Source organism: Ceratotherium simum, chromosome 39 (genome assembly GCF_057802395.1).
Source record: "Ceratotherium simum simum isolate JZ-2026a chromosome 39, ASM5780239v1, whole genome shotgun sequence".
In the NCBI taxonomy this organism is placed as follows: Eukaryota; Metazoa; Chordata; class Mammalia; order Perissodactyla; family Rhinocerotidae; genus Ceratotherium; species Ceratotherium simum.
This window is the reverse complement of record NC_141938.1, coordinates 3,269,076-3,282,438: the sequence shown is the minus strand read 5'-3', so window position 1 is coordinate 3,282,438 and position 13,363 is coordinate 3,269,076. Positions and strand designations below refer to the sequence as shown.

At 43.8% G+C, this 13,363-nt stretch overlaps 1 protein-coding gene across 4 annotated transcripts in view; it reads left to right on the top strand.

The window, feature by feature from the left end:
- LOC147912101 (uncharacterized) overlaps positions 1–13,363 on the top strand; it is a 149,967-nt gene that overhangs the window by 112,236 nt on the left and 24,368 nt on the right. Inside the window, exons 1-2 of one of the 4 annotated variants that reach the window (XM_087425991.1) lie at positions 2,529–2,642; positions 3,252–3,354. The exons of 2 other annotated variants lie outside the window; for them this stretch is intronic. In XM_087425991.1, the coding sequence (XP_087282117.1) occupies positions 3,301–3,354 (54 nt within the window). In that variant the 5' untranslated portion in view covers positions 2,529–2,642; positions 3,252–3,300. Of the gene's footprint in view, positions 1–2,528; positions 2,643–3,251; positions 3,355–13,363 lie in introns of those variants that run through there. One more of the 4 variants, XM_087425993.1, reaches the window with a different exon arrangement.

Sequence of the window (13,363 nt, the reverse complement as noted above, 5' to 3'; positions counted from 1 at the left end):
CACCGATGCACTGCTTGTCAGGCCATGCTGTGGTGGCATCCAACATAAAGTGGAGGAAGATGGGCACAGATGTTAGCTCAGGACCAGTCTTCCTCAGCAAAAAAAGGAGGATTGGCATGGATGTTAGCTCAGGGCTGATCTTCCTCCACCCCCCCCCAAAAAAATAGAAAGTGAAGACACCCTTGGGAACCCCTGTGCACTTCTGGTGGGAATGTAAAATCATGCCACCATTGTGTAAAAGAGTATGGCAGTTGTTCAAGAATTACAGAGAGTGTTACCATATGATCCAGCAATTCCATTTCTGAGTGTATACCCAAAAGAATTCAAAACAGACTCAAACAGATATTTGTAGACTTTTGTTCATAGGAGCATTATTCACAGTAGCCTAAAAGTGGAAGCAACCCAAGTGTTCATTAACAGATGAATGGATCAACAAAATGTGGTACACACATAGAACAGAATATTATTCAGCTTTAAAAAGAAATGAAATTCTGACACATGCTACAACATGGGGGAACCTTGAGGACATTATGCTAAGTCAAACAAGCCAGTCAAAAAAGGACAAAAACTATATGATTCCACTGATATGAGGTACCTAGAGTAGTCAAATTCATAGAGACAGCAGAATGGTAGTTGTCAGCGGCTGCAGGTTAAGGGCAATGGGGTGTTGTTGTTTAATACGGATAGAGTTGCAGTTTTCCACGATAAAGAGTTCTGGAGATTGGTTCCAGAATGTCACTGTACTTCACACTCATTAACTATACACTTAAATATGGATAAGATGTAACTTGTATGGAATAAATATAGAAGATGGCCCACAGGTACACACTTGTGTTATAAATAAATAAGTCATGGGGATGTAATGTACAGCATGGTGACTATAGTTAACAATCCTAATTGTATATTTAAAATGTGCTAAGAGAGTAGATCTTAAAAGTTCTCAACACAAGAAAAAAATTTGTAACTGTGTAGTGACGGATGTTAACTAGACTTATGGTGGTACACCTGAAACAAATATAATGTTGCTTGTCAATTATATCTCAATTAAAAAAAAAATGAAGTATTGATACATGCTACAACATGGAATTCCCTGAAAAAATTTCTACTTGAATAAGTCAAACACAAAGACCACATACTATATAATTTCATTCATATGGAAGTCAACAAATACAGAAATTTATAGAGGCAGAAAATAGATTAGTGGTAGACGGGCTGGTGCTTGGAGGAGCTAGGTGGGAAGACAGGGCAGTGGTAGGTTAAGGGTATAGGCATTTCTTTTTAGGTGATAGAAATGTTCTGAAATTGACTGTGGAGAAAATAGCACCCATCTGTAAATATACTGAAAACCAGTGAATGGTAGACATTAACGGGCTCCGTTGTATAGTGTGTGTATTGTATCTTTAAAAAAAATTGTTCTAACAAGTGGATAAATGCACTGAGTTTTGCAATGCAAATGAGTTTTGCAATGCAATCTCTTAAGCATATGAACACTTACCAGGTACATCCTACATTCACATAACCTTTTCTTGTTTTTTGTTATATCAGTCCAAATAGGAATTGATTTACTTTAGGAATATTATAACCTTTTACATTTCAATGTTCTCTCAGGATACATTCAAAGAATGATCTAAAGTAAATTTCCTGAGCCAGCCCCCATGGCCTAGTGTTTCAAGTTTGGCGTTCTGACCACTTCTGCGGCCCGGATTCAGCTCCCGGGTGTGGAGCCACACCACTCGTCTGTCAGTTGCCTGTAGTGGTGGCTCACATAGAACTAGAAGGACTTACAACTAGAATATGCAACTATGCCCTAGGCTTTGGGGAGAAAAAAAAGTGGAAGATTGGCAACAGATGTTAGCTCAGGGCTCATCTTTCCCAGTAATAAAAAAAAAAAAAGAGAGAAGATTGGCAACAAATGTTAGCTCAGGGCACGTCTTTCCCAGTAAAAAAAAAAAAAAAAAAAAGGGAAGATTGGCAACAGATGTTAGCTCAGGGAGACTCATTCCCAGTAAATAAAATAAATTTCCCTCCAGGGTAAAACGTGCATCTGAGAATTGAACGAACACATCTCATACCTTGTGGTTAGACTGCGAAGAGTCCTTGGGCCCAGCTAGGGCTGCGGGTTCCAACTTCGCACCAGAGCTAAGTGCTCAGGAGGCCATAGGAGTTTTTAAAGTCTGTTATGAGTGTGGGTGGGGAAGCACTGGGTGGAAGACAATGCTGCCAACAGTTCGAGATCAAAGTGGAGCCAGATTAATTATTACATATAGTGAGGTGACTTTTAAGTGTATGTGTTTGTAAAGAAAGGTCACAGTTCTTCAAGTGGCCTCGCAGCATCGTATTTCAATGGGAAAGTCCCCAGAGAGGACAAGGTCCAGCTCCTGGTCAGCTCAGACAATCTTCATCCAGCTGTCACTGAGCGAAGGGGCGGAGCCTTTCGAACTGTCCAATCAGGGTCGGCTGCGGGACAGGTGGGTGGGGCGACGCTCCGCCCCCGTGCCGACTTCCTGCTCTCGCGCCACAGTCCTTCCGGTCACGGGCCGCTGCGCTTAAAGGCCTGACGCTGCTCTGCCGCCGACTCCGTCACGCTGTGACCTGTGGCGAATCGTAGGAAGGACGCGGGGGACCCAGGAATCTTAGCGATGGTGAGAGTTTGGCCCGGGGTGAGGAGACGGGGACGAGTGGTAGTCGGAACCGGCCGTGGCGGGAGCAGTCACCTCCGAGTCCGCGGGGGCGCCGCTCGGACCTCAGTCCCCTCCGGCCGCAGCGTGGGGGCGGGGCCGGCAGCCGGGACCCCGGGCGTCCTGTGGTCACTGCGCGCGGCGACTGCGGCCCCGGAGCCTCTCTGGGCAGCTCTGCGCCCGCAGCCCCGCGTGTCCCCAGATGGTGCGGTGACCACGGGGAGGGTCATCAGGGACAATCGTGACTCGGTCTCCGGGGCTCCTGCGTGGGAGGAGCTGTGGGCTGTGGGTCCCCAGTCCGTCCTTTCTCCTCAGAGGGGACTCGTGTTCTCCTGAGTTTTCTAAATGTTTGGGGAGCACAGTCTGAAATCCACGACCCTGTCCCTGCAGCTCTCCCTAGGACTGGCAATAAATCCCTAAACTTCCAAATCGCTCCTCACATTCCCAAACGCCAGCTTGCCGACTCGGATTCACAGCATCACCAACTACAAACACACCCACTATTTTAGTTGTTTATCACTTTTCCGTAGTCAATTGATGGCTCTTTTAAAACAGTTTATTCCTTGTTTGTAGATGTTTTACTTGAGAGAAAAGTAGCAAATAACCACCTGGAACTAGTTGTATGAAATCCTGTGCCTCTCCTCCCAGGATGTGTCCTGGGCACAGACATTCAATTGTAAGTATTTTGGGTAAAGGTTCCTCTTGGCAAACTTTTCTGGGTGACACGTCCTTGTCAGCACTGCCCCTTCCTGGGTTTGTCACCTTGAAAAGATCCATTCAATTAAACTTAGTCTCAGTTTTTCAATTAATAAAAATTTGTTTAATCAACATAGCTTGAAAGACAATATAAAATATCTCCAAAGAGGGAAGAAAGAGGTGAATTTCAGAAAGAATAAAATATTCCAGTTTTACATTGCATGATTTAAAAATTGTTTTTCTTTTTTCCTCCCCTGAACATGATAGAAACATTCTGATATCTGCTCTTTTATTTTGGGTGAGTTCAAATGGATTTCCAGGGCTTAGACTTGCAGACCTAAAGTGTTCAAGTATGATTAATAGTTTAAAAATTTCTTGTCATGGAAATAATACTGAATTAACATCTTTTGTTCAGAATGCAGTACGTTCTTGTGAGGTTTCTTGTTGAGCCAGTGAAGTGCCATACAATTTGGCATCAGTTGATTTGAGTGTTTTAGCTGGATTGTTCAAACACTGGATTTGCATCACTTGAAATATCAATGGTGGTCCAAAATATCTCCAGTGAGGGCAGAGTCCTGAGGACAGTGAATCTTAGGCCCCCTTGGGCCTTCACAGGGAAGGACTTGAAGGCCCAGTTGTTCTTCCTGGGGAGCGCCCCCTGCAGGTGTGCTGCCTGCTCACACCCCCCATGGAAGGAGCCTCTATACTGAGAGGAGCTGCAGAGCCCTGGAAAGCTGGGGGTGCATGTGCACATGGGGGGGAGAGTGATGCCCTTTCTGAGGTTGTAACTGGTTTCCTTGGGCCTGTTTCTAGACATAAGTCAGAGTTTTGCATCCACGGTGTAGGTGCACTCAGTGTAATTTGTTTATATTGAGAAAGTCTGTGAAAGTCAGGAGTTCTGTGTCCTGGATTAGGGCCCATTAATTTGGGAGTTCATTTGGGTCAGAACCTTAAACTGAATCCAGCTGAGTTTTCCTCATTGTGAGAATGGAAGCCTGAGAGAGGGAGCATTTGCATTATTCCCTGGGGAGTGTGGAGCTCCCAGAGTTCACTCCTGTGGCTGCTCAGGTGCCCTGCCCTCCCTCCTCCACCAGGGACTGACCCACTCCAGGGGTTCTGTCTCAACCAGGAGAGTCAGGAAAATGGAACCTTCTGAATGTGGCTTTCCTTCTGTCCTGTGGGAAGCAGGCTGCTCATCTGTGCTGATTCCAATATTTGTGTTTCTTTCCTTTGGATTCCTTAGTTGATTGAATAGTGCAGCCCTTTGGCTCTAGTTTCCCTTAGCACTTGGGCCCTGAAACTGTAAGTTGTTAGAGAGATAAGATGTGAGGAAAGCAAGAAAATTCTGGAAACAAGTAGTAGTTTTGTTCCATTTAGGCAAGAGAACCTCAAGATGTGAGATGAATGTATTGAAGTTTTCAGGTACATATTTCATTTTTTGATCAGTCTTTGTATGTGCATGTCCGTAGAGAACATAGAGATTTAAAAGGCTAAAGCAGTAAAATTCCTATTTTAATTAATGTGAGGGAAACTGCTGAAAGCTTATGTTATTCTTTGAAAATCCATTGCATTTAAGGGGCTAAACTCTAACCGCTATTGCCTTATAATATGATGCTTATTCCTAAAGATACCCCAGCATGAGATATAGGGGAAGGACATACTGGGATGCCCGATATCCTTGTAGTTAGAGATTTGAAAATTGTCATTTTGAATGGTTAACACTTTTGTAACTGATAGTGTTTAAAGGAATTAAATCTTAGAATGGTTTCCTATGTACAAAAGTTAAAATTAATAAAAGATTGTTAAATAGTAAAATATAGTATATGTAAATTTCTCTGTTTATTTGAAATAAATCTGTAAGATAGCAGAGTCTAATTTAAGAAGACTCACTGCAAACATATCCTCCAGCACTGTCCCCTCCAGCACTGTTACTCCAGCCACCCCCAAATACAGTTTTGATCATTTCTTGAGGCTCCTGTTTGTGGTTATATAAATCAATCGAGAATGCATATTTTTCTTACCCACTTGGTCCTTGTAGTGAGCAGTCAGACTCCACAATTTGGATGACGCTCACAGCTTCAGCCTCACCCCACCCTCTTCCCCTTGTGCCCCCACCTGGACAAGCTGATGAGAAAGCCTGGGTGTTCTCTCCTCTGGAGCAGGCAGGAGATTCCACCACACAAGCCCCTGCCTGTGTGCAGAACTCATGCCCCGGCCCCACCCCCAAGCCCAGTGCACACCCAGGCCAGGCTCCATTCCTTGCTTTCTGAGCCCTTCCAGAGCTGCTTTCGAGGTCAGCCCTGTCCTCCCCTTCAGACCTCTATCATATGAACCCTAAGCCTTTTCATACCCTGTGCGTGTGTGTGTGCGCGCGCGCGCGCCCCACACTGGGTCAGTCTCAACAAGGGACCCACCCCTCTGCAGTGACCATAACAGTTGGTGCCCTGAGCAGCATGTCCAGACATGAGCCCCACCCGTGGGTCTGTCTTCTCCTGCTCTGACATGCTCACCTGCTCTGCTGCCTGGTGGCGTCCTGCGCTGTGGGCTGCTGCTTGCTGGGGAGCCTGTGCTGTGAGCTGTGCTGCCCCGTGTTGCGGTGTTGACCCCTCAAGCCTCAGTTCTAGGCTCAGCTGACCAGAGTTGGCAGTTTGAAGAATTTATAGGCATTTGGGAGCAGGACTGTGGGATTGGGGCCTCCTTAAATGAGTCCTGGGTCAACGTCTTTGCTGGGATTTACCGGTGGTAGAGCGAAGCTCTGACAGAGGCTGTGTTGGCCTGACATACCCCAGGGATGGGGGTAGACAGGGACTATACCCTGTACAAGAGGGGGGGACCCATTGGGTGGTCGCTCTGAAAAGAGCAATCATTTAAAAAAAGAGAAGAGAGGGGGAAAGGCAGGCAGTAGGTGGTGGGCTGAGTCCACACTCCTAACAGCAGAGTGCTCACCAGGACCCTTAAGTACCTCTGCTGCTGCAAAGATCCTGATCTTCAAGTTATAGGGGACAACAACATGGCACCCCTGTGGCAAAATGTATTAGTTCAAACCTGACTTAAGCCCAGGGTTTAAACCTTATAAAGCAACTAGTTCTCACAGGAGAATCTCCTAACCCTGGTGGCACTGTTTTGAGGCTCTTGGGTGGAAAAAAATTTATAAATACCAGGGTAGAGAGGCACTCCCTCCCCTGAAGTGTATCCCATGATGAAGAAAACAAAACAGGAAAGATTGGGAGGAAGGAAACAATAGATAAAATATTGAAACAAAGGTCCTCAATTTGACCCAATTGGAAATCCAAAATGTACTGAGGAGTTTACATAACAAAACAGTTAGGGGTACACTGCTTGGCTTTTGAGACTGTACAACATAGGTTCTGAATTAATTTTGCTATCTGATGTAATGCACTAATTCACAAACCTTCATGGAGTTAATCAACACTGGGTGTCAAATTAGAGTTATACCTGGATCCCACTAAATTTTAGGAAGGTGCCCCTGATGATATTAGGGGTGTTAATGAATATAATATAGATGACAAATAGGAAAAATGTTTCATCTTTGCCATCAGAACTGTGGTCTTGCCTAAATTCTCCATGATCCTAACACCGCTTGTCCTAAAATATCCCATAGTGAGCTAGGAAGCTCTGATCCAATGATCAGAATTAAAATTAAATGAAGTCTCTACCACTTACAAATTGGCTTGACAACTTGGGACCCCAGGGACCTTATCCTACAAATCAAGTGGTTAATATGGCCCAATGTAAATTACCCAGGGCCTTGAAGGATTGAAAACTGTATAAGAAACCCTAGTTAGTGAAGGGTTGATTATTCCCAGTGGTTCTTTAAACAGCCCAATTTGTCCTGTTATTAAACCTGGAAAGAATGAATGACACTCAGAGTGGTTTACCTCAACTTGAGGCTATGGTTGCAGTACACAGACCTCTATACCCAGTGCCCAACAGTGTGGAAATTACTGACTACAACCAAGCAGCAAGTGATAAATATCCTGCTGTCAAAGATTTGGCTAAGTCTGTTCTCTCAGTGCCTATGTCAACAGCCTCTCAGCTGCACTTTCCTTCACCTCTGAAGGGACATTGATGCACCTTTACTGGGTTTTCCTCATGGATCTTCAGCAGCTGTGCCCTCCCACAGAGTCATTACGGGCAGGATCTGAACTGTATCCTGGTTTCTCCAAGAACACAGGTATAAGGTTACATTAATCACATTTCTGAGGATATTCAGGACATACAAATACTGAAAACAGGAGCTCACAAAAATTGATGGGACATTGCCACACATATAATATGAGGCCCTGACAACTTTTTAAAATTTCTGGAAATTTGATAATTTGATAATCTGAGACCTGCTCCTTCTCTGACACCATGAGAAATAGCTATGAGAAATAGTTCCCCTCAGCACCTACGCATCTATCGGGTTTTTCTGTTGTTCCAGAGGTAACATATTTCTTGTATACAAATTTACTTGAGCCTGTGCTGTTACTTGAATATACCACCCTGAATGGGCACCCCTACCACAAAAGTCTGGAGACTGTCTTCAAATTAATCATACAACCAACACTCCTGTTAGTGCCCTGAGAGACTCCTTCACTATAGAGGCCTCAGTGACCTGTCCTGCCTCCTGGGATACCCATGATGGCCTTTGGATGTCCGTAGGCTTCTGATGCAAGAAGCTGCCCTAGGCACCAGACTGTATGTCATTAGAGCTGCAGTGACCTCTACTTACAAGGCTAACCTGAAAGTAGATGGCCCTGAGCATGGAACCACCTACCCAGCAGTCCATTTTGCCTTGGGGTTGGAAACAGCACTCCAAGAGCTCAGCATGGCTACTGAGACCCCCTGGAGACATGATGGACCCAAATCTGGGCCCTCTGGGATATGCTATCTGCAGGAGAGGGTGGTCTTCCCGTCCTCAGTCTCCTGCCAGGTGCCATGTTGTTAAAGGAGGTCACCCCTTTCCCATACCCCCAGGCTCTCTAGGGAGCTCCTTAGGACTCCCTGAGTGAAAAGCAATGGGAGTTCACAGACTTGAGGGATGACAGCACCACATTTGTACATGACGGAGCTCAGGCAGAATTTCTACTCTTCATGTGTTAATTGGGACATCTCTGATGAAGGACTGGGCACAAGGGTCATCACACTGACCATATATCAAGCAGTTATCTTAGCACCAACCAACAATGGGCTCCAGCTGCAGACATTACAGACTGTGGGTGATTCCCTCAGAGTTGCCCCTTTGTGGTAAAGGAATTCCAGGAATCTCTTGTCCCCTGTTACCTACAATATAAATCAAAGTCACACTTGTCTCTACACATACGAAGGCCACACACCAAGCCTCGCCAGGACACTCTCTGTCCACGTGGGAGTTCCAGACATTGCTGATAGTAGCAAAGGCCCTCATCTCACCTCTCAGAATCTACAGTGCTGGGCTCTTAACAAGGCATTCAATGGAAGTTTCTCCTCTCTTCCAAGTCTCAGAGTGCAGGCCTCATAGAGCACAATTACAGCTTATTGAAATGAGTTCAAATTCAGTGAACGTAAGATGGTCTGTTTCTGTCATCAGTCAGTCATCAGGGGTCAATGTTAATGTGTCTATATCTTTTTTTTCTAGTAGACTTTTTTTTTAAATAATTTTATTTATTTATTTATTTTCCCCCAAAGCCCCAGTAGATAGTTGTATGTCATAGCTGCACATTCTTCTAGTTGCTGTATGTGGGACGCGGCCTCAGCATGGCCGGAGAAGCAGTCCGTCGGTGCGTGCCCGGGATCCGAACCCGGGCCGCCAGCAGCTGAGCGCGCGCACTTAACCGCTAAGCCACGAGGCTGGCCCTCTAGTAGACTTTTTTTTAAGGGCAGTTTTAGTTTTATGGAAAACTTGAGCAGAAAGTACAGAGATTTCCCACATGACCCCTCTGCCTCCACAGTTTCCCCTATATTTTATTTGCTGTATTACTGTCATGTATGTTACATTTGAGGAGCCAATTTGAAACACAAAACTTCATAGTTTACATTAGTGTTGACTCTGTGTTATACAATCTCTGCGCTTTGGCTAATGGAAAATGACATGTCTCCATCATTTCTGGGTCATATGGAATACTTGCACTGTCCTAAAAATCTCCTGTGCTCCATCTAGTCATTCATCCCTCCCTCCCACCCCCAAATCCTGGCAATCAGTGATCTTTCAGTGTCTTATATTTTTATCTTTTCCAGAATGTCACATGCTTGGAATCATACAGTTTGTACCCTTGTCCTATTGGCTTCCTTCACTTAGCAATATGACTTGACAGTTTCTCCATGTCTTTTTGGCTTGGTAACCTCATTTCTATTCATCACTGAAGAATATTTCATCCTATGGATATACCAGTGATGGTTTATCCATTCGCCTATTGAGATTATCTTGGTTACATCTAGGTCTTGACAATTATGCAGAAGGCTCCTATAAACATTCATGTGCGGGGTTTTTGTGAACATCAGTTTTCAACTCATTTGAGCAAGTTCAAACAACATGATTGCTGCATCATATGCTGGTGAGGCTTAGTTTTAAGAAACTGCCTTTCTTTCAAAGTAGGCACACAGTTTCCATTCTCACCAGCACTGAATGAGGGTTCCCATTGCTCTCCATCATCACCATCACTTGGTATTCTCAGTGTTTTTAATTTCAGCCATTGTAACAAGTGTCTGGGGATATCTCCTTCTTATTTTATTTGCAATTCCCTAGTGACATATGATTTTGAGCATGTTTTCGTTTGCCTATTTACCATCTGTATGCCATTGCTGAAGTGTGTGTTCACATCTTTTGCCCATTTTTAACTGGGTTGTTTGTCTTTTCATTGAGTTGTGAGAGTTCCTTGGATGTTTTGGGTACCAGTCCCATATCAGATATGTGATTTTCAAAGATTTTCTGCCCGTTTCTGACTAGTATTTTCAGTCTCTTAACACTGTATTTCACTAAGTGGAAGCTTTTCATTTTAATGAAGGCAAACCAATTTTTTTCTATCTTTGATCTTGCTTTTGGTGTTGTATCTAAAAATTAATCACCAAAACCAAGGTCAGCTAGATATTCTCCTATTTTATCTTTTAGGAGTGTTGTAGTTTTACATTTTATACTAAGATCTATGGTTCATTTTTAATTAATTTTTGTGAAAAATATAAAGTCAGTGTCTAGACTTTTTTTTTTTGAATGTGGATAGCTGGTTTTTCTGGCATTATGTGTTGAACAGACTGTTTTCCCCTTGACTTGCCTTTGGACCTTTGTCAAAGATGAGTTCACTATGTCTGTGTAGATCTATAGGAAACAATTGACTTTTGTATATTAACATTTTCTCTTTCAATCTTCCTCTACATTCTTCTTAGTTCAAGGGGTTTTCTTTGTTATTGGGGATTCTCTGAGATTTTCTCTATAGACAATCTTGTGCCACGAGGACAGTTTTATTTCCTGCTTCCCAATCTATGTACCTTTTATTTCCTTTTTGTGTCTAATTGCATTAACTAAGAATTCCAGTACATAGTTGACTAGGAGTGATAGGAGGGGGCATCCTTGTTTTCTTCTTGATGTTACCAGAAAGGATCTATTTCTTTGAGTGTAGTCAACTAGTATGAAACAAGAGCAGAGTTGATTTAGTGGTAGGTGTGCACAGAGAGGAAGCCTTGTTTAGTCTGATGATTTGGTCCCAAACTTTTAGTGAGCGTGTGTTCCTGGGCTTCAATTTCTGTGATATTAAGGGAAAGATATTTTGTCTTTGTCCTCAGTTCCTAGCAAAAACCTCTTGAAGCCCTTGAAATTACTTGAGTGATAAGGGTGATAGAGTGTCTTTTGTTTTAATGAGGCAACTCTTGGCCAGCTCCTAGATGGCTTCAGGATGGGGTTGGACACCAGAAACACCAAGCCTTGATTAGAGGCTTGGAACTTACAGCCCCAGCTCCCAGCCTCTGTGGAGAGGAGAGGGGCTGGAGACTGAGTTGTCCAACAACCAATGATTTAATAAATTTTGCCCATGTAATGAAACCAACATCAAATGCTGAAAGACAGAATTCAGAGTGTTTCTGGGTTGATGAACACATCCAGGTGCTGGGAGGGTGGAGTGTCCAGAGAGGATGTGGAATCTCTGCAGCCCCCTCCACCTCCACTCCCCTCACCCATACCACCATCCTACGTTGCCCTGTGCATTGGTAACTTTTGTCTGTAACCTGAATTGTATCCTTTATAGAAACCAAAAATAGTAAGTAAAGTGGTTTGCTGTGTTCTCGAAATCATTTGAGTAAATTACCAAATGTAATGAGGTGTTGAGAGAATCTACGAATCTGTAGATGGTGAGGAGAAATATTGGTAGCCTGGGCACCCCATTTGTGGTTGGCATCTGAAGAAGCGGTAGGGGCCAGCCCAGTGGCCTAGCAGTTAGGTGCACGCACTCTGCTTCGGCGGCCCGGGGTTCAAAGGTTCAGATCCCGGGTGCGTACCGATGCACCGCTTGTCAAGCCATGCTGTGGCGGTGTCCCATATAAAGTAGAGGAAGATGCGCGTGGGTGTTAGCTCAGGGCCAATCTTCCTCAGCAAAAAAGAGAGGAGGATTGGCATCAGATGTTAGCTCAGGGCTAATCTTCCTCACAAAAAAAAAAAAAAGTAGGGGCAATTTTGGGGACTGAGCTCTTAACCTATGGAGTCTGATGTGAACTCTGTGTAGTTAGTGTTAGAATTGAATTGAACTGTTGGACAGCTCTTTGGTGATGTAGAGTTGGAGAAGTGGCGTTGGAACAGACGCCAAATATTTGGTGTCAGGAAGGGGGAAAAAAACCCTATCATCCTCACAGTTGCCCCCCTTTGAGAGCAGAAAAGGCTGGAAGAGGCTCACGTTGGCTATTCAGTGTCCCCTGGTCAGTTAGGCTTTGGGAAAATCCCAGTCCCTTATCCTCTTGTGAAATAATTAGTTTTAGGACACACCTTGTTAAGAACAGAATGTTTTGGTATTTTTTAAATTGCTACATTTTTGTCTCTCTAATTGTGGAGACAGTGGTTTACCTTGTGACCTCACTTCTCTGATGGAAGAGTTGTTGGTTTCAACTGTCATGGCTTTTTTCTTTTGAGAACTGGAATCTGGCTTCTGGGCTCCTTACATTACAGACCAGAGACCAGAAATCTCTGACTCATTTTTTTGTGTGGTTTTATTGAGAAAAAATTGACATACATGACTGGATAATTTTAAGGTGTGCAACATGAAGGTTTGATTAACACATATTGTGAAATGATTACCACCGTAGGTCAGCTAACATCCATCTTCCCATGTAGACAAAACAAAAATAAAAGAAAGAAGAAAAGAATAAAATACGTTTTCTCTGTAGATGAGAACTCTTAGGATTTACTCTCTTAACAGCTTTCCTATATATCGTACAGCAGCGTTAGGTATAGTTGTCATGATGAACGTTACATCCTCAGTACTTATTTATCTTACTTGAAGTTTATACCTTTTGACCACCTTCCGCCAATTGCCCCTCCCCCACCCTCACCCCACACCTCTGGTAACCACAAGTCCCATCTCTTTTTCTATGTGTTTGTTTTTAGATTCTACATATAGGTGAGATCATAAAGCATTTGTCTGTCTCGGACTTATTTCAGTTAGCATAATGCCTTCGAGTTTCATCCATGTTTTCACAAATGGTAGGATTTCCTTGTTTTTTATGGCTAATACTCCATTGTGTGTGTGTGTGTGTGTGTCTATCTATGTGTGTGTACGCCACAACTTCTGTATCCATTCATCCATTGATGGTTGCATATCTTCTCTACTAAGTTAGGGGCCTCAGTGAGTGAGGGTGTCATCATTGATCATCGTTTCCCCAGCATCTAATACATCTTAAACACCGTTGGAGGAACTGCTCGGGTGTGGATGGAAACAATGGACAGCAGTACCGAAAGTCCTGCATTCCTGGGAGTAACAGCACTGGTTCCCCATTAAGATAAAGGCATAGACAGTGCATCTTCATTTTAG